A 22,106-nucleotide genomic window follows, 5' to 3' on the forward strand; every position below is an offset into this window, starting at 1 on the left:
AATGTTCATGAAGGAGGTGCTCAAAGATGGAGGATAATCCGAACAAAATGGATTCCGAAACAAAAATGGGAGTCCTTACACTTTAACCAAACCTGCTCCTTATAGGAGAGCGTTCAGCATATTTACTTTTAGGAATTCTCACTTTAGAGCCAGGATCATATTTTCCACTTGAAAACAAAACTGTTGTCTCTGGTGGTCTACTTATTTTGCCTAGATACAGAATATGCCCTTGTTGATACAGGACATTTAGAGATCAGTGTGAATACCAGTGAGACACGGTATGCCCGATTTGCAGATCAATAAGGTTTAATGTGCAAGTTTTCTATAGATATACTAATTGAATACAAAGCCTAAAATTAACTACAATATATCATACTCACTAAGCCTAGAAAGCTAAGCAGTCACTCAGAAGGCTGTATACAGGAACGGCTTTCTTCAGGGGCCCTGCCAGGGAGTCGGTGGATCCTCTGGTCCGACCGGCAGCACCTCCTGTCAGGTGTTGATGGAGTGCACCCCTTTGTCTAAGTAGTGACTTCTTATACTCTTCCATAAACAATGTTCACCTAATTACCTCTCTACTCATTATCATATATACTAGTTACCTACATTGGGTTTTCACCCTTAACTACATTCCATTCTCACCATGATAATTGGGGTCGTCAAAACAACATCTGGTGATAGGAGGGGCAGTATAAAAATATGCCCCTTGGCAATGAAACAGTGTACCCCCAAATGTTCAAGGATAACTTCTTGTTCCCATCACTGTTATCTATGTGCAGCTGCATGCATACATGTTGTGTATTTTGTCTTGTTATGTGCTGTGGTATGCAGAAACAGACATCTGCAAGGTTACTCAGTCTTCCTATTCATCTCTGCCAAGTGGAAGATGTCATGCTACAGGGGTCAGAATAGCCAAGCCAGCAACTGAAGCTATGCTAGGCCTGTAGGACAGTGGTCAGGCAACTCAAATTGCACTGGGCCTCCAACACACTCAGTGAATGCTCAACATCAAGATGATTTTTATAAGCATCCTGTGACAGCTGTTCTCCCCCTCCTCTATCCCCTCCAGGTATTACTTTAAACATTTTAGGGTCTGAAAAATTAAATCATCAAAACCAGAGGCCACAGCCTAAACACTGACATTCTGGAGCTGACACACATTCCTCTGCAAACCACATACTGCTACACCTATTTCTGCAGAAGGGAATTACATCATACAGCCTGATCCGTATGTCTCTCCAGTATTATAGCTGTTTTAACCACCAAGTGTTCACAGATGTCAACTTTTCAGATGAACTATGGGAGCCGGGTCTTTTCATCATCTTCTACTGGAGCCAACAATGGCAGCTAGTGCCTCTGCTGGAAACCCCTCTCCCCACCCACAAATATATTTGCAGATTATAAGGCCAGAAAGGACCACTGTGATCCTGACTTCCTTTATGGCACAGGCCAGAGACTTTCCCCCAAATACTTCCTTTTTGAAATGGAGCAGATCGTTTTAGAAAAACAACCCATCTTGATTTAAAAATTGCCAGTAACGGAGACTCCACCAGGAGCCACCCAAAATATTAGAGGATGCTGAAGGATGGATGACAATGACTGTCAAGGACTAAGAATAATGTCGTCTTTTTTTTTTTATTAAGCAAAACACTTTCATTGCTGGCAGTTGCTTTACATTTTGCAGATTCTTTCCTAAATGAAAACTGGGATTAGCCTTGACAAGTAAAGTAATAAGATGTCTGTTAAATTTCACAGCTTAATTACTTGCTTTTTGAAATATTCCATCTTCCTTTCATAATTTAATAATCCATTTAGATCTGTAATTCCTTGGGACAGGGAGCTGTCTTCCTTGTATAGCGCTTGAGGGTATGTTTGATGTTATAATATTTTACTATTTGTTTAGCACAGACATTGGGCTGAGCGCTAAAGAGTCTACAAAAATAAAGGCAGTCCTTGTCCAAGAGAGTTTTCAGTGTAAAAGACTGACAAGTGCAAGACCGGGCATAGTGGGATATGCAGCAATAGGAAAAAGGGAAAATTACTTACCTTATCATTCTGTGTTGTATGTGTCTTGGAGGATTCTGCCTCTTGAGTTTCAAGCCTCCAGTATGAATTGTGTCCCCTCCACCTCCAAATGTTGATGGGTAGAACATTTCAACCTTGCTGTGAAATTACTGAAAGACTAGAAACAAAGTAAGATGTACTGGATCAGGAAAAGATATCTAATGTTGTACTCACAGGCATCGATGCTGAGCCAGGTCCAGTTTGACCCCTTCATTAATACCTAGAAAAGGGAGTAAAAATGTGAATGTAATGTGCTGGTGATAAGAAAAAGGGACTTTCTGGAAATACTAGAGGAAACGTAGAAACAATATGATGTGATCTAAAGATATTAGAAAAATAGACAGAAAAAATAGAACAGTACAAAACTGGAGAAAATGGTAAGTTAATACACTGAGATGGGGGGGAGAATCTTGCAACACAAGTAATGCAGGAAATAATTTGTGGTACTAATATTGAACAGGCACATGTCCCCCTTCTATAAATAATCATGGCACTAACGTGTTTGGAAACCATCGCAGTCTGGGCCTGGAAAACCCCCATTACCTGCAATGGACTTTAGAGCAGGCCATTTGCTTATATATCCCTTTACCTTATCCTTTGGCTGACTTGTCTGTTTAGATTATGAGATCCCTGGGACAGGGACATACCCTGTACAGTGGCAAGCACAATGGGACCCTGTTCTCATTTGGTTAATAGGCAGGCCTTTAATACAAATAAGAAAAAGACATTACAAATTAATGTGATATGGCAGAAGAATGGCCTATGCAATTTTGGTTTCCATATGCAGTAATAATAGGGCCCCTTCCTATGGCTCTAGGCCACTTGCCCCTGGAATACTGCGTTCATGCTTATTAGAAAGAGATAGTTTGGAAAAGAAAGCCCCAGGAGGACGTCAGAGAGATTGTGATAGCCTACAAATACCTAACGGGTGCAAACTCTAAGGAGATATATCATATAGGATGGGGTACGTGGGCATTCCTAGGAGCAGTGAGATGAAACTGAGAAACGGGTCAGTTAGGCTGAATTTGAGGGAAAAAACCCTTCCTGGCAGTGATGTTTTAGGCAGGGCAATAGGAAAAGGTGAAATACTCACTGCTTGGTCCATTAACAGTTTTGACTTTCCTATTCAGTGAACTTAGAGTCTGTCTCTTTCCTCCTGCCCTCACCCACCTCCAAGGAAGCACAGGTGGTTGTTGCTATTCCTGAGTAGCTCTATCCTTACTACTCACAAGGACCCCAATCCAGTAATGGATTTAGGCACATGCTTAGAGTTAAAGGCATGTTTACATGCTTTGCTGGATCAGAACTCTTAAGAACTAGAGGAAGATGGTGGGGTTGGGGGAGCAGTGTTGCCTATAGGATGATTTAGGTTAAGAACTAAGTAGAAGTTAGATTTTGGGCCAAAGTTAACCTAAGTGTGAGAAAAGTCAAAGATATGTTGGAGACAGAGTGTTATGGGAAAGTAAGAGTTAGCAAGGACATAAACCAGGGTTATAGTACTGTTATGTTTTGGTTATAACCAGTTTGAGCAAGGTCTTAAATGAGTGTTTTTGAGAATTGTAAATGTTTAATTAAAATGCTATCTATATTGATAGAATGGGAAAGACTTTGGTGCCGCTGTTAATTTAAATAATGTGTAATGTAAATAGCCAATAAGTAGGTAGTGGAAATATAATTATGGTAAAGGACAGTTTAATATTAATTAGTATTACAATGGAGTATAAAAGGAGTAGTTTTGCTAAACTGGACAAAACTTCAGTTAACATCCAAAGGCTACCTTTAGATCCCAGGCTGTACTTCACTTTGTTGTCAGTGCACTGACCACCCATTGATCCACCATTTCATCTTTGAGTGTCAGTGTAGCTGTAGTTGTGTAAGCAGTAGTTATATGCGTTTGCTTAACTAATCATATTTTTAATAGAAATTGGTTGTGTCATTTCACGTGTCACCTAGTTGTCCTCTACTAAATACATTTTCTGTAACCAACCTAGAGGCTTGACTCTGAAAATGAAGTTGGATTGTATTGTACCCTCAGCTTTAACAACTTAATATTAAATGGGAACATTTCAATCTAAAGGCTTCTGCTCCAGCAATTTTGGTGCCATGCTGTATCTGGGGCAAGCACTGCCACCAGCAGCTTCCGCACAAAGGGTTGTATAGGTCTTGGACTGGCTGCCTTTGAAGTGCTGAGAGGTTTCAGGAACCCTGTGGGAAATTTCCTTGGAGGCTTGTAAATCATTCCAAATCTGGGTGCTGCTTGCTTACTTTTAAAACACAAATGTATGGCCTGATGCTCCGTTCCAAGGATTCTGGACCAGAGGAGCTTATTGGAAAGTATCTCTGCTTGGCGTAACATACAGCAATGAGAAGAGCTCCTCCCCCTATAATTCCATGGAAACTGCACTGTAAGTACAGTGTAGGGCTGGGACAAATTCCATAAAGGCAGTATGTGTAAGTGGAAATGTTTTTATTTTATCTTATATTTACATGTAAGAATAGACATCTTTTCCTAGTAATTCTCCAGATTAAGTAACTAACTTGTTTGGTAAAATGTAAAAAACAACCCTCTTAACATGCAAAAACTTTCTTAAACCAATAACTTCTCAATCTATGAAAATGATCAGAGAATTGGGTCAAAATAATTATAAAATTTAAAATGGCTCCCTTGAAATATTTCACACATTTAAAAACTATCTGTACTGTGAATCTCCATTTAATTCAAAAGAATTTAAGACGAGTTTGCCCATCAGTTCTCCCAGGGGCTTTTTCAAATGTTAGTCGTCTTTTTTTGAGCTGTGGTCCTTGTGCAAATCCTAAACCTATTAAAGAAAGAGGGGAAAAAGAAAGGAATGATTAATTACAAAACAATGCCATAGTTGTGCAGACTTGGCAATACTTTTCTCAGCAGTAATAACAGGCTGTAGCTTTTCAAAGTGTGCTTCTGTATAAAGAATGCCAAGATTGTACCAGACTGAGATTTGTACAGATTACTATTTTTAGAATAAATTCCATGAATAGAAGTATCTGCACAAACATCTTGTGACTTTAAAGTGGGAATTCATTTACAAAATCATGATATACTTAAGGACTGTAACATTTGGCATGCTTTTAATGTTTCTTTATATTAGATGAATAATAACATTTGGGGCTCTCCAATAAACGTGAAATTAGAAATTTTTCATCAGAGACAAGCTGTTAACATTCTCAGGTAAGTTAAAAATGTCTACACATAAGAATTACAAATACTTTTTAAAGCAAAATATTTGAAAATTTGTTACTTCACTTCATCTTGCATAAGTCCTGCATACAGGATTCTGTTTTTCCCTTGCAGTACGTAATATGGAAAAACATAAAACTTAGCACTATCATCTGTTACAGGAGAAAAACTAACTTGGTGTATTGATCCTAAGTGTTTTTGGATTTAATAAAACCATATCTTCCCACAATTATTTGTAATGCCTATTTTGCATTTGTAGAAGCTTCTGAAACATGGAAGTTGCATGAAACTTTCCTTCAATTAATGTCATGCTTTGTGAATGTGCACAAATGTCTTTTGCCCGAGCTAGTCTTTGTTTTCTTTTAGCTTATGAATAGTGAATTAAATGAGCTTTTTCTTCCAGGAGCCAAGACAAAACCTCTGCTCATCTCCTCTTGCTTTAATCAAGCTTCATCATTTTAAGTATGGATCTGCTATGATAGGTCTTGGTATTACAGGCTTGGTCTACACTTACCTTCGCGATTCGGCAGCAGTCGACGGGAGTTACACAAAGTACGCAAAGAACTTGTGTAACTCCTGTCGACTTCTGAGCCTCTCTTCTGCGTGCCGTCTTCACTGCACTGCGCCAATCTAATCTTCCAGATATTCTGATTTTTCATTGAGAGACTAATCTCAGCCCCTTTGTGTGTGATTTTGCCATACCTGTTAACACATCTTTTTCCTTTAAGTTTGATAATGATGCACTGGGCCTTCTCTTTCCTGAAAATTCTCCAGTTATTTGGTGAAAATTCAGACTACTGTATTCATCTAGATTTGCAACTGAATCACAGAGTCTGAGGTCAGGTGCAAATAAATCCAATGCAGGACTGGATGGAGATTCACTCCAGAGCGTCTTCTCTAGCTGAGCTTCTGGAGAGGTATATGCCAAGCTTCCAAATTCTCCTTGAAAATTCTTAGAGCTTTGCTGGAATGGAAAGTCATTAAAGGTTGCAAAAAAAAATCAGCTTTTTTAGAGACAAGATACTGTGTATGTTTGGAAGTCTGATCAGAGTTATAATGCAGCATGAAAGGTGGTCTTTGTACATCAAGTAAATTCTTAATACTTTGATGCAGGGGTTCTCAAATTTTTTTTTTGCTGGGACCCCCTCTGAATATATTTCAGGCTGTGATTGACCCCCCAATAAGTGGCAACCTCTCCATACCATGCCACCCTTACTTCTGTGTTGCTTCATATCTGGATGCCTGGCCAGCAGCTGCTGCTCTCCAGCTACCCAGCTCTGATGGCAGCGCAGAAGTAAGGATGGCAATACTGTATCCCCCTGCAATAGGCTAGCAACCCCCCTTTTGGGTCAGGACCCCCAGTTTGAGAAACACTGCATTAGATAATGCACCTTCTTCCCCAAAGACAATGGATCTATTAGAGAGGCTTATATTTCTCTATGTATCTGCTGTACATCTTTGTGTTCCCTTCAGGCATTAAAGTAAGGCCTGGAACCAACTACTGACTATATCAGTAGCAGAATCAGCCCCTCGATCCCTGAGAATTCACTACAACTGAGCACTTAAGGCTGCAAAATATAAAATAAACATATGGTACCTTCTGAAATAGTAAATGAGGATTTAACTGCATCTTTTTGAGTGATCAGCTGTAACATTTTTTTGAACAAAGTCATCTTAATTGAGCAATAAATCTAGGTTTCATTTGCATTTCACTAAAGTTCATTCAAGTATTATAAGGAACTGGTTAATTTTGATCTTGTTCTTTTTTTTTTAAATGTATCCTTCTTAATTCCATCCAGTTTCTTGTAAACATCTGGTACCTTAAGATTCTTTCAGATTCATTTTATCAAAGACACTCTCTTTACCTTGAGAACACGAAGCTCAGCTTTTTCAAACTGTTTTTCTCGGCCCTTGAATTCCTGACAATATGATTCCATTGGTAAGAGCTGGTAATGCATTTTCGTATCCCTTGTCTTGTCTTGGAGTCTTTCTGGAGGATAATTAGTTTCCAGTTGGCCTGGATACAAGTAACAGGATATTTAATAATAATTTAAGACATTCAGCTTGTTAAACTCACCCTAAATGCAGCAAAGTCAGTGGAAGAGGAAGTTAATATTTTATTTTAGTTGCTTATTTAAGAGAGAAGAGTGTTTTGTATTCTCCGAAGCAAGCTGTTTGCTTGAGCCCCTCCTTTCCAGGAACAGTGATGATTGAGGGAACTATTATTCTTTTATTATTATTATTATTATTCTATTATTCTTTTGTGCTGTAAGGATTACCTGGATGTTGCCAGTAAGTAGTGAGTTTACTGCTAAATTAGTTTTAATTTTAAGATTAAAATTAATCAGGGACACTTGGAGCCTGATCCAGAGCTCACTGAAGTCAGTGGAAAGGCTTCTGTTGAGTTCAATGAACTTTGGATATAGACACTACAGCACCTTTCTATACTCTTGTACATTTAAATAAGATAACCATCTGTCCAGATCTAGAAATTCTTTAACGGAGTCAACTTTGTTAAGGACTTTACAGCTTACATTTAAATTTGCTGAATATATTATGCCTGTTAAATCAAGTTCTACCAAATGAACCAATGAAAAGTCAGAAACAGAAGAGATACAGGATGTATCATCACCATTATACCTCTCTGCATTTGTGTATCTATCGTTTATACAATGGAAGCCATCTTACGTGACCAGGAAAAATGGTTGCCTAATAGAGGTGGCTTTTAACTACAGGCCAAATAAAACTGACCTGGAAAACAGGGATATTTCAAAGACAGGAAGTTGCCCATTGAGGTGGTCTTTGGTACTGGTTTCAAATTCATTCTTATTGTAACTCCAGTGAAATCAATTGACTTCAACAATTCCTACATTGAAGTCAAGGGTCTGATTCACTCCCACCAGAACAACGCTGTCTGTGGGACCCTGATAGCAGTCAGTCTGCCAGGAGGGGAGTTACAGCAAGCAACCTACAAAATATGCAGAACCAGCTCAGAAGTGTATGCATTGATTCAACACCTCTCCCAGGGAGCCTCAGATGGCTGGGCCTTCAGGCTGCCTTTCTTAGTGGAACCCCCAGGGTGAGGTTTGGCAACACAGTCACGACCGTCTCCAACAGCATGGCTAACCCAGTGGGATAAACTGCAACCCACTGGAATCTTGCCCAGTGAATCAACTGATGTCAACAAACTAACATATGGCCTTTCAAGGCTTTGCATAGTGCCCCTTACCATAGTATCTAAGCACACAGATTAATCTGACCCTACTGTATATTCTTCATACATATAAACTGAAATACAAGCTCATCTAAATATGGGTGACACACACACACATTCTCTACTTCATATTTGTTTTTATTCACTTAACCCCACTGACCCTCTGACTACAGCAGTTCCTCTTGTTTGGCTCTATTATTCTCTTACACATCACGCAGTAAGTTTTTTATCACAAATATCGCATCAGTTATGATACTAGGAGAATCTCTAATCTTGCCAAGAACAAAATCTTACAGTGACATTGTGCAAATCTGGGCGGTCTATTTTTCACCAAAACACTGGTAATTGCAGATAGATTTAGGTTCCACAAAAGGAATCAAGAAGAAGATGAAACAATTGTGCAATTTGTAGCATCTCTTAAGAAACTTGCTGAGCGCTATGAATTTAATGATGTGTGAGATGAAACCCTACGTGATAGGTTAGTGTGTGGTCTGTGCAGTGAAGCAATATAAAGGCGCTTATTGACAGAAGCACAGCTCGCTTTGCAGAATGCCATTGAAATTGCAGTTTCTATGGAACTGGCAGAAAAGGAAGCACAACAATTAAGTGCATCAACCAGAGTGCATAAGGTGTCACAAGAACCTACCAACTAGACAGTGGGAAGCTGGAAATGTTACTGCTGTGGGAAGCATGGTCATCATGCATCAGAATGCTGGTGTAAAGACCTAGTGTGTTGACAATGTGGCAAATAGGGACATATTGAGTGTACCTGCAAACATAAGAAAAAAGAGACAAACAGAACAGGCACGCAGAAGAAAAGGAAGCCTGCTGTCTGGCAGACCAAAAAGGAAAATCTGCACGCAGTAACAGGCTCAGGATGATCAAAGTGACACCTAGTCAGAAGAAGAAGTGCCTCTCCACATCTTGTCCATGGCAGTTGGCTCACATGAATACTGGGTGACCCTGCTGTTGGAAGGTAAACCTGTACGTACAGAAATGGACACAGGCGCAGCAATTTCGCTGCTCTCAGACACTGTGTATAAGAAGCTAAAGCAGCTCCCGCTTAAGCCAACAAAGATTATTCTGAAGATGTACAATGGAGAAGCTGTACCATGTTGGGCATTACTGATGTTAAAGTGGAGCTCAATGGACAGACTTCTCAACTGCCACTGTTTGTGGTGGAAGGCAATTATCCAGCCTTCATTGGAAGGTCATGGCTTAGGAAGATCCAACTGAATTGGGCAGAAGTGCACAGGATGACTAAAGAAGAAACTGGTCTGACCGCTGTATTAAAGAAACACGCTGCTGTTTTTGGAAAGGATCTGGGAAGTATGAAAGGAATTACTGTGAAATTGAAGATTAAGATTGACAGCCAACCAAAATGTCTGAAAACCAGAACTGTGCCATATGCCATCAGGCCAAAAGTTGAAGCAGATCTGGAGCGCTTGGTCAAAAATGGAGTCCTAGTACCAGTTACCCACAGCCAATGGGCAACCGCAATTGTTCCAGTATTGAAGAAAGATGGCTCCATTCAGTTTTGTGAGGATTTTAAGGTTACTGTTAACCGGGTGTTACATGCAGACATCTTCCTTGCGTTGATGACCTCTTTGCCCAAAATATCTGAGGGATTATCGGTGGTACCAGATGGTCTGCAGGAGGTCTGGACACTGGATTGTCTCGGTGTCGGAGGTGCCGAGGACACAGAGAGAGATGCGGATCGCTTTCGGTTGTCCCTAGGCTTGCTGAGGGGGCTTCAAGCTCTTTTCCTTGATTTACGAGAAGTCTGACAATTGTCTTTTCGACAGTAGAAGATTCTTCTACGTAGAAGATTGCAGGGAAGACTCAAGCCCACCTGAGGGCTAAGTTCAAAGAGCCGCTTCCATAAAGATGATCTTCTGGTGAAGCTCTCTGTCTTTACGGGATCTCAGTCTAAGCTGTTGGCAGAGGGAGCACTTGCTTTGGTTGTGACTTTTGCCCAGACAGCAAATTCACTGAGAGTGCTTGTCTGAGACCGGGATTGCTTTGCTGCAAGTGCGGCACTTCTTGAGGCCCAGTCTGACAAACAATGAAACAGAGTAAAAAATTAAATGCAAAACTCCTGTGTGATGGTTTAACCCCCAGATAATATATATTTATTAAGATATTTATTAGGAGAGTATAATTTTCAGAACCTTACTCGCCCTTTGTGCTCCTTACATACCCAAATCATCACTTTTGTTGCATTCCACATATTTTCCCAGTTTGCGTTTTGCTGAATCAAACTTGGTTTGGAAAACCTTGAAAAAGAAAGATTTAGAATCAGTTCACAGCTAGCTATGTATCAAACCACTAACAAATGAACAGAGTCTCTCTCTCCAGATTTCTGTTAGGTAAGCAATTTTAGTCAGTCTCTTTTCACACAGTGTTTAATGCTGGTTTCCTTTGCCAAGACTGGTTCATGTCTGTGTTATAAATCAAAAAGTGAGGAAAAAAATTAAATATATATTACATATATAAATATTATATTATATATTCCACACACACACTCATATACACTCCAGTGAGCATGTGCAAACAGATTTTTCAAAGGTTTATAATTTAGCCAAACATGGACAGAATTTTCACAAGGATGGCAAAAGGCACATCCCTGACATAAAGGCCACTACCCTGCCAAATTTCAAGTCCCTGCTCCAAAGCCTGGGAGCGCTAGAGTTTGTCAAAGAAAAGATCACCTGAATTTTCTTAACATTGAAAAGCAATGTATTTTTCCCTAGCCTTGTTCTTGGAAAAGACTCAACCATTTTGGCTGAAATTTTCCAAAAGAAAAAATTCAGCCTGAGACAGACACCCATCGTGGAAAATTTCTGCCTGAATGGTTAAAGACTGGCAAAGTAACAAGTAAGTGAAACCACAGTCTTACAATGGGAATGTAAGGAAACTGTAATAATAGGCTATGCTACCAGCTCCACCTATATACATACACACACATAGGTGCACACACACACATTCATATATAATGCTTAGCACTTATATACAGTGGAATTTCTTCAAATCACGGTTTTAAAATTTTTATGTGAACTGATTCCTATTTCAACTATAATGATCAAACTGATAAGTGTGTGTGCACATACAAATGTTTAATTAAAAATGATGGGGGATTTCTTTTGGCGAAAGATGAAATAAAAACCTCAATATATACTTACACTACACTACTTACACAATTAATTTAACACTATACTGAAGGACGCTGTTCTCTTCACATTAGAAAAAACGATGCAGTAAGTAACAAGGAGAAAACATAAATTATCAGAACATCAAATTAACGTTCCTTTGGTTATGTTATATATGGTTATATAGCAGGAAGCTGCCATCTATTCTAAACTGAATCATGCCCCATGGGGGATGAACAACCAGCATGGCCAGGGAACGTGCTGGGTTGAATCTTGCAGGTCCAAATTCATGCTGGTGCAATTTTATTGATTTCAGTGGAGTTGCACCAGAGATTATTTTATCAGGGTAAATCTACCAGCAGTTTCACAAGTTATCATTTAACTCAAGTGGTACAGAGCTGTGTTTTTGGAGATTAAGTATATCTTTAGCAATATCAATAACTTATGCCAATTGTTCATTTTCTGAACATCAAATGTTTTAATCTAGATGGGCCACAATTTGAAGAGATTCTGATCCAAATCCAAATGTTAATCCAGACCCTAATTTCTTTCTTTTTTAAAAAACACACTATTTATTTAGGAAGTTTTAATAAGTTTACAAATTCTTGCCATGTTAATATCAGAAGCAAAACAATCATTACAACAGTTAACTTTTGTTTAAAGAGACATTTTATATATATATATATATATATATATGTTGAAACACTGTGATTGCTAGTCCTGTTTTCCAGATCAAACCCCATTCCTCTGGTGTAATTTGTCTATCCACATCCTTTCCCCAGCATGTCACATATGGACACATTTCTGTTAAGAAAGCTGTCTGCAAAGATTGATATAAATTATCTTTTTGTTGATTATTTAATTGACCAGATGCCATCACTTCTATTAAAGTTAGCTTTCTGTATAAAACATGTTTTCTAGGAAGTTGAGAAACATAGTGCCTGCGTGACTTGAAAGTATTGATATCAGGGGGAACAGGCCAGTTAAGGTTAGTTTTGATCTCTAAATAAGTTAGAAAAGTTTATTTTCTGAATAGCTGGCCAACCATGTGTATTCCATGGCTCTCCCAATCTTTGAAGCTCTCTGGTTTGCAATTTGGGTTAAAATCTGGATTATTTGCAATGGCTGTCATTGATGAGGAAAAAGAATGGCTCTTTTCTCTAGTTCTATCCCAAACCCATAAAGTAACCTTTGCTAAAGATGTGTGTAAATTTCTGGTGGGTGTGATTTTTTATTAATCCATGGTAGCCTATTGAAGTTTACTCTGCCATAATTTTCTTGTTCAATAAAGACCCAGTGTTTGGCAGGTTTAGCACATCCCCAATCCACTAGTGCTATGAGCTGGCTAGTTTGACAGTACCTGATGGATAGGACCTGCAGAATCCTTTGGTAAGACAGTGAAATCCTGCTTTCGTCTCATCACTACATTTGAAGGAAGTATCCCCTTTTGCAGGTAACTTGCAAACTCAGAGTCAGTGGCAACTTGGTTATAACTCAGTGGTGAGATTCTGGCTTCATAATTCACATGGGTTGATTCCAAAGAAAATACATCTGAATCACTCTGTTTTAAGAATGAGAAACTAGGTGTTCTTGCTGTTCCCACATTTTTCAGAAAAGGAAGATACTGCTGGCCATTTACATTATAATCTGTCTCATCAAAGCAACTGACCTGTCCACAATAAGACAGCGAAGATGTTAACATGCTCTGCCTCTCACTTGATCCTGAAGGAGAACAAGACTCATTTTTGTAATAATTTAAGGACTGATTTGTGCTGTTCTGTATGTTATCAAGCAATTCTGAATACCGATAATTCTGATCATCTCTTTGAATGCTGGAGAGCAAAGACTTGGAAAATGAAGCCTGAGGAAAAGTCATGTTGAAGCAGCTCCATTGTTCTTGCGGTGATATGGTTTTCTTGGGTGATTTTGGAGGAGTGGAAGAATTTAGATTGTACAAAGAAGTGATGTCACTGAAATGCTGAAATAAAAGAAACAGATGTAAAAAATGTTTATGGTACATTTCTATACTATAAAATCCAAATATGAAAAAAGTTAAATTAGTTTTCAAGATCGTAAGCTTTGGATATATTTTTCTGTTTGCCAAAAAGAAAAAAATCACCATACTTGACATTGCTCTGGTGGCCTTTATGCACTAAATGGGGACATGGAGCATTTCATTTTAATGGATGGGGGAGAACCAGATGAACAGAAGAAAATTTAAAAGGAAAAAAGGTGCGGAAATGTTTCATTGTGAAAAGCCCACAAATTAAGATTAATGTTAGAGTAAACATAGGCTGTAGATGATAAAAGACACCTGGTGCTGAACATTCCATAAAGTTGATGGCTAGGGCATCCTTCACCCTGCCTCTCCTGAGTAACAGTTTTAGAAGCCTCCAACACTGATGTCAGGGGACCCAACCCAATGATTAATCATTAGTGGATGTGCCAATTCACATATGAATAAAGAATATTTGAAAGCAATAAGGACTAATGCAGCTGGCAAGCCATGAAAAATGTAGAATAAGTTAGTTATCTGATCAGTTTTAAAAAAGATATTAGGAAATATTAGCATACAACCTCAAAAACCACTCTTTAAAGCCTTATTTATTACATAGAGAGCTGGACTGCTACTAAAATATATAAATTCACTAAGCCCAACCTTTAAAACTTTTTCTGGAACCTCAGGCAGGAGTTCCTGTAGTTGGTCATAAGTTGCCAACAACAGCCACTTCAGTGAAGACCCCTTCTTTAACAGAAGCTGAGCTACTAGAGGGTTTATACATGGAAAAGTAAGTAAACACTTCTCTGCCTGGAAAAAAAAAGTCACTGTCAGTTTCCAAAATGATCGATTTGGGACATTCAGCTTGCCCTGTCATTAATACGCAAAGAGAATAGCACCTTTATGTAATCTTTGGGCACAGAATCTGTCACAAACCACAATTCTGAGCAGGTAGGCCTTGTATCTAATGCATTTCTAATGCACACACCACCTTAATATCTATAGAATGTCTTTCTAGTGGGGGTATGATGAGCTGTTCACCCCACAGAAGGAGAAGAAGGGGTTAAGGAAGGCCTCATAAGCCTGCCACACCCTGTCCCAGAAAGAGGCAATGGAGGTGAGTCCTCCAAGCAGCCTAGAGAGGCTTCACAGGAACCAGCCAATTGGAGGGAAGCTACGCAATCAGCCAATCAGGACCTAGCAGACTCACATAAAAGGAGCTGCAGGGCCAGAGACAGGCTGTTACTCTGGTGACCCTAAGGAAAGAGGAATGTGTCCCTAGAGGGCTGTAGCATATTGGACACAGCAGCTGCTGGCAGGGACTGGGGGAGCAAGAGGGAGCTAGCTAGCTGGCTGCTGGAACTTGTGGGCAGGAGCCCCTGAGAAGAGTGTGAAGAAGATGCTGGGGCTGCAGTGACGTAGCCCAGGGAATTGAAGCAGTCTTGGTGGAGAAGTAAGGAGAGGCAACAGAAAGTTGATATCTATAGGTCCCTAGAACCTGGAGTTGTGGGTGGGACTGGGCCCCACACTTGCCACTGGGGAAGTGACTGGACTATAGAACTGTGAGATACTCCCCTCCTGGAAGGGGGAAAACATAGAGGGTGACACAGCTGGAGGGCTGAGTCATGAAAAAGACACACTGGTTCCTAGACTAAGGTGGGTCTGCAAGCAGAGAAATGTTGGGAGAAGCTGCACCAACTGGCAGAGCTAATCTTTGTGATGACCAGCAGGAGATACCACTGTGATGAGTGGACACAGTCACAGGGGAAACAAATTATGCACAACTGTATGGTAAGAAGGGTGTATAGGAAGATGCAAGTATCAGCTCTATAATTAAGGTTGAGAACAATGATCCATTTAATCTGGATTTTCAGCACACACTCCCAACTTTGCCAAAAGCCTTATTTTGGACCCAAAAAGTCACCTGTTTATTCTCAGGTTAGAATAGATTTTTTTTCAAGTTCAAGTTTTATGTATACTCTGCATAAAGCCCTTCATTTTCAGGTTTTATTTTGTTTAAAAGTGTCGGGAAAGTTAGGTGGAGGTGAGAGGTGCCTGTCTTGCTTCCTAATTGAGCAGGAGAAGCCGATGGCCATGCTGAAGGGCTGGGGCCAGGAAACAGCTCTGCCTGGCAACAAAAGCAGAAAAGGACTATCACCCAGCTCCCCTGCCCGTTACGCTCCCCCACTACACACTAAACTACCTGGCAGGGAGCCAGGTGATAGTGGAGCCCCTCTTGGCTGCAGGGACTCGGTTCCCTTCTCATCTCGTCATCTCATTTCCCCACGCAAATAGGCTCCTCCAGCATGTAAATATCTATACATCAAATATCTGATGAGTAAATAAACTTTTATTGTATTGGGCTCAATATTGCAAGCATGTGACTAGTCCCATTGACTTTAATGGAATAAAGCACATGCTTATAGTTAAGCATGTGCTTAACTGCTATGCTGGATTGGAATCCAAGTGTTCAGCACCCTGCAGGATTGAGCCATTGTTTCATAATCTGTCCCAGTTTATTTAGCTTTTAGAATTTAGTGCACAGGATTATAGTGTCATGATAACCGGATGAGTCATTTCCAGCTGAGCTATTCAGATTGAATTGCTTCCTGGGATATTCTACTATCGCTAACAGTGAGGATGAATTCTTCTTCCAGCACAACTGTCCCTGAAAGCCCTGGGGAATGCAAATTGTATTCACTTGTGCCTGTATGGATGATTCAGGCCCATTGTATTTATATTTCACAACAAAACAATAAAAAATTGAAACAATGAAAACAACCTAGAATTTTAAATATCTTACAAACAGTAAGAGAACTGCTACACTTAGCACAAAGACAAACCAACCTCAGATGGCAAGATAGAAAGCCAGGATTTGTCCAACCACTCATGAGGATTTGTTTCAGAAGACATCAAAATGTTGTCGGCAATCTGACGAATTAACAATGCTGTCTCTTCAACCCCTGGCATAAGAGCTACCTAAAATAATTTAAAATACTTTAGCTCATAGGTTATGCTTAAGAGTAAAAGGTTGTATTCACAATGGTCCACAGCAGCCAAGAAACTAGAAAGTTTAGAGGTGGTCCTGAAACCAAAGGCCTATAGTTATTAAAACTATTCCATGCAAGTGATATTGAGGGGCTGCAGCCTCTAACTTCAGCTCCACACACTAGCTCTGCATTACTCAAACTCTATGTAGGTGGAATGAATTTAACTCCAACACCTTTTAGATATCATCAAGTGTGTAACTATAACCATGGTCCCTTTCAATATAGGTAATTCTTGTGAGACTTCATTTGGTAAGTTATAGTAAAGGTCTAATGAGTTCTAGGAATTCAGGATATTTATCATTTTGAATGCCTAGGTAATTTTCTAGTGAATTACTAAACTCAGACATGGAACTGTACAAGGATTGACTTTCAGATATGTCATTTTCCAACAGCTAAATTGACCAGGATAACTTTGCAACCGATTTTAACATATATGTGACAGTAAATCACCTTACATTTGCAAGTTATTTTATGCATTTGTATCAGCTAGCCACACATACCAACTTGGTGAATCACACAAACTACTCCAAATATTGGTACCTTTAAATTTATAAAAAGCTTTTTCTATAAAAATTTCTTCTTAGTACACAACAGAAACCTCTCCCTCCAATTATAAAATTAGATAAAACTAACCCTTTCTTTTCTCTTTTAAAACAATAGATTTGTCTCTGAGAATCTTGCAATTCACCTTCTTTTGTATCTTTTTGCAAATAGTGGCATTAACTTTGACTTGCGAGTCAAAATGCAGAAGCCTCACCACACTACAAACTAAGATAATACACACAGTTCACATACACAATAATGTATCGATAAAATTATATTTTCTCAGTATTATGACCTCTAGTGGTAAAACACAGCTATTTCTGCTGCTTAGTATGAGCCCTGTTCAACGTCTATTGGAGTCAATCTGCTTACATCTCATTTTAATCAGGTATTTAAATTTAAACTATTTTGATTGATTTTGAGTACTTGCTTTATCAAATGTTTTGGTACTGGTACGGAGGTGGTTTTACAATAATACTGAATGTAAAAGTAGACCTGTATATATCTTTATTAAAGACATTACCTTCACTTCAAAGTCTTCCGATTTCTGTGAAAATGGAACCAAAGCCGCATAAATTAAGGATAGATGATGCAGAGTCTTTCCCGTGAGGCTGTACCTGAAAGAGAGTTGCATTATATTATACTATATATACACTATACAAGGGACAGCTTTAGCTTGGATTCAATTGCGCCTACAGAAAACATAAAACTAAGGGTGCCTAACCTGAATGGCACTCTGGAATGGGGTGCCAGGCCCAGACCCACAGATCTGGGGCTGCTACTGTGGGGTAAGTGAGGGGCAGGCTTTCTCCCCAGCCCATTGCCCCTACCGCTGGGGGAGTCTCCCCTCTGCACCAGGCCAGGATTAGGGTTGTGGTGTAACTGTGGGTCTTCACTGGATTATTATCCAGTATTATGCATTCTAATTTTGTTCTTACCAGTAGAGTATTGTTGAAATAATAAATAAATGATAGCTCATGCTCTCTTTGTATTTTCTGTTTTGTTTCATACTACAATTACACTAGAATTATTGAATTGCGAGGCTGCATCCACCCCTGCACTATACATTAGATATTTGATAACTGCATACAACATTTTCAAAACTACAGACAAATTCTTCTATAACTATGTAGTTTACTTACCAGAATTCTGAATATTAACTAAAGCTCTATGAACATTAATTAACAAATAGTTCTGCAAGGAGCAACCAGAATGCAGCTGAATCACTCAACAGGAGAGGCTGCATTGTGAGGAAGAAAAATGGTGTCAGTCTTTCAGTGTACAGTGGGTGCTCTGAGGTAATAGTACTGGAAGGGAACCCAATTAATAAGGGAAAGAGCCCAAAGAGAAGGTAGCTAGTGCAGGGAGAATTTACTGCTTACCGTTACCTTACAAGAGAAGGCTTATGGGAAGAAAATGGTGATTACATAAGACAGCAGAATAGGTGATTCAAGGACTACTTATGAATGAGGCGGAGCTTCTGGAGTAAAAGCAGAAGGGTTGTTGGCAATGAATGACAGATTTGGTGAACACCTACATAGCTGCTGGGCTGATGCTGATGCTATGATTAACGGACATGCACTTGTAAGACATTAGTTTATTTTAGCCCATTACAATGCACAGTTCCAATGGTTAGTATTGTCAAGCCAGTATGGTCTCCAGATATTAAATAATTAAAAATCAACATAACAAAAGATGTCTGATAGTATGAACTGCTTAGAATATTAATTTCTTTTAAAAACTATATGGTTTATCTCTTGAACATGACCAAAAATAATCCAAACTCAAAATACTACTGGTTTTGACCCTTTAGGGTTCCAAGAAATTAATTGTCATATAAATCAGTCCACTGAGCCCCAACATGAAAGTATGGCAACACAGAAATTGAATGAAATTTCCAATGCAAACTAGAAACACGCTGGAAGTTGAATATGTAGCTATTCATATTGTAAAAGCAGTGCATGACTTGCAATGAAATTTGAACATTTTGTTAAATTACTTTGTTCTAGGAAATGAGTTCTTATAGTGAGAACTATGTTTTATAACACCATGCTAGCATAAAGAATGTTTAACTTACTCTAAATTCAGTCTCTCTCTGGAATACAAAATGATCCAACAGCAGCTATATTGGAGTGATAGTGCCATCAGTCTTAATATGATATTATCAGAGGATTTCTCATAATTCAGTTCTTCCAAAGACTACCAAAAAATTAGCACAAAAAGTAAAAAAAATTGAATATATTTACAAGGCTGCTGAAAGATTTAAAATCTGCATCACTGTAATGTAAACTTTATAGTTGAGAAAGAGCCTTATTAGGCTGATAAAGTTCAGGACTGGAAGCCAGAAGACCTAGATTCTATTCCTGACTTTCATTCTGAGTGAACTTTGGCAAGTTATTTGACTTCTCCATGCCTCAGTTTCCCCTTTTGTAAAATGGGGATATTTATGTAGCAGACAGGTTTGTTCTGAGGCTTACTGAGAACTATAAAAGTGCAAAATATTATTATTAACCGTTACCTTACTCAACATATACATATTACACTATGGATGTATTGAATTTATAAAATGCAATGTGGCTAAATACTATGCTGTAGGAGAGTGTGGCTGTGTTCTGTTTTCAATATTAATACATGATTTTATACTCAATTTATCTTGCAATAACAGTTTTTTTTCTAGCAGTAGAGCTTTTAGTCCTACATTGAATAGGTGAATAGACATAAGGATCTTTAATAACAAAGTGCATCTGATCATGGTCTGTTGTTTAAACCTTACGGTAGGGCAAATTCTTCTCTACATACGTATATCTTGCTGACATGAAAGGAACTAACAAGCATACCAAGGAGAGGATATAGTCATCTATAACTTGAATTGTTCACTACAAATTTTCAGTTATACAACTCCTCTTTTCAAGCGCGAGTGCTTTACTAATAATTTGATGAGGGGGTAAAGAGGAACAAAAATGGCTAGAAGGCTGGAGAGACTGGCTTACAAGGAAAGAATAAAAGATGTAACTCAGGGCAGCATTTGACTGTGTTGATCTAATTTTGTACCTCCATAATTATGGCAGTGCGTTCATCTATTGTTATCACGACATACTGATCTGTACCTCCAAAGAACTGTAATGATTCACTGCAACTTCTCTCAACAAAAGTAATATTGTACCTAGAGAATACACAAACTGTCAGTAACTTTCATTGAAATGAAATGATGAAATCTTCCTAAAAGGAGAGGTACAAGGGAATGTTGATAAGTCCTTTTATTAAATTCTTCAACTCCAGTTATATAGATTTAATCTATTGATCTCTTCTGAATCCCCAGCTATACTTTCATGAAGACATATATATTCAAAGGTCAAAAATCAATATAATGAGACTTAAATATTTCAGTATTTATTCCGTTAGGTTTAATTCCACATCCATTTAATATTACCTTGATGTACTGCCACAGTCTGCACAAAAGGTTGCATTTCCATGAAGCAATATTATGTAATGCAGAGACTGATATGTATAAATCAGGAAAACCTTCTGATGTTGAAATTTGCAGTGTAGCAAAGTCAATCCCTTTAACTTTTCATTAAGAAGTTATAGCTCTATTGCATTGCCTCTGACAACTAAAAAAGATTTTAGCAACATGCTACCCTGATTATTAGCCATTCCTTCCTCATTTGAGGTCATACCCCTCCTCTCTACCACTGTGCAGCACAGAGAGAATGAAAGGTGTGAAATTCCCCTCTAATGGCCCTCAAATTGCCAGATTAAGGGAAATGAACCAACACAGCATCCCCCCACCCCATGTTAGTGAAAGTCCCTCTGAAAAAACACTACATGCTTAGGGCTCTGAGGGAGTCATAGTTGATTAGAGGAGGAGTAAGTAGCTAGAGAACAGCCACTCTGTGAGGCATCACTCTCCGCAAACACAAGGGAGCTAAAACCGACTCTATCAGTGTTAACTCACACAAGAAATGTGCACCTTCTCTGATATCCAGTGGTAAAAAAATATGATGTGTCCAGATATTCTTATCTGTACACTTGGAGGCAGTGTGACTGGTAACCTGCTGTGAAATTACAGAATTCTTCGCTGAGTCATTTGATAGTCCCACAATTTCAGGGAGATTTAGGGAAAAAAGCACTGACTAGATCTCTGGCTACTCTACCTGAAGTCAGGCTCAGTGCTAAGAACACATTAAATAAATTATTAAATTTTTAAATACTGAAATTAAAAATATTGTTTTTGGACTCTTAAATGGTTGTTAAGAACAAGTTAGAAACCGTGTGTTGCTGTTCTTTTTCCTTGTGCCTCACAGTTAGCATCAAATCTGACAATACTTTTCAGGAAGATGGCCACCTCTAGCACTAGGCTTAAAAGGGCAAATTGTAATTAAATTCTCTTCAAAGAAACACATTTCACAAATTTTTTCCATAATGAAAAGTGCTCTTTACCCTGTGAACTTTTAGACTGTTGGGGAAAGCAAAATGGATACTGCTTCTGTTAAGGAGAATAACAAGACACCTGTGCAGTGCACTATTTTCAAAGCTTCAGAATTTCGTTATTGTTATAAAGGTATTTAAACAAGTTGAAGACACTAGTACTCATTCAGGACTATGAAAATACCAAGTTTAGTCACAGAGTCATAGAGAAGGTACCACCAGATCACACAGTCTGACCTCCTGCATATCACAGGCCACTAAACATTCCCCAGAAAACACATACCAAGACAACAACTAGAATGAGACCAAAGTATAACAGCCTTATACAGGAGACTAAACTAGTGCATACCACAGGCAGAAAAAACAAATTTCAATGTCCAAAACAGTTTTTGACTTAGCTATCTTTTAAAATAGCATCAGAAAAATGAAATATTTTTGTCTT

At 38.8% G+C, this 22,106-nt stretch overlaps 1 protein-coding gene across 1 annotated transcript in view; it reads right to left on the bottom strand.

Annotated features, from left to right (window-relative positions):
• Nucleotides 1-4,586: 4,586 nt before the first annotated feature.
• Nucleotides 4,587-22,106, bottom strand: part of SHOC1 (shortage in chiasmata 1) — a 74,714-nt gene continuing 57,194 nt past the window's right edge. Inside the window, exons 22-31 of the mRNA XM_067553488.1 lie at nucleotides 20,288-20,399; nucleotides 19,314-19,435; nucleotides 17,760-17,853; nucleotides 16,491-16,622; nucleotides 14,304-14,453; nucleotides 13,005-13,622; nucleotides 10,696-10,771; nucleotides 7,147-7,298; nucleotides 5,984-6,245; nucleotides 4,587-4,883 (exon numbers count right to left, since the gene is read on the bottom strand). Coding sequence (XP_067409589.1) covers nucleotides 4,783-4,883; nucleotides 5,984-6,245; nucleotides 7,147-7,298; nucleotides 10,696-10,771; nucleotides 13,005-13,622; nucleotides 14,304-14,453; nucleotides 16,491-16,622; nucleotides 17,760-17,853; nucleotides 19,314-19,435; nucleotides 20,288-20,399 — 1,819 coding nt within the window. The 3' untranslated portion in view covers nucleotides 4,587-4,782. The remainder of the gene's footprint in view (nucleotides 4,884-5,983; nucleotides 6,246-7,146; nucleotides 7,299-10,695; nucleotides 10,772-13,004; nucleotides 13,623-14,303; nucleotides 14,454-16,490; nucleotides 16,623-17,759; nucleotides 17,854-19,313; nucleotides 19,436-20,287; nucleotides 20,400-22,106) is intronic.

The sequence above is a fragment of the Emydura macquarii genome, unplaced genomic scaffold, assembly GCF_026122565.2.
Source record: "Emydura macquarii macquarii isolate MOO-44397 ecotype Brisbane River unplaced genomic scaffold, CSIRO-AGI_Emac_v2 contig_1451, whole genome shotgun sequence".
Classification (NCBI taxonomy): Eukaryota; Metazoa; Chordata; order Testudines; family Chelidae; genus Emydura; species Emydura macquarii.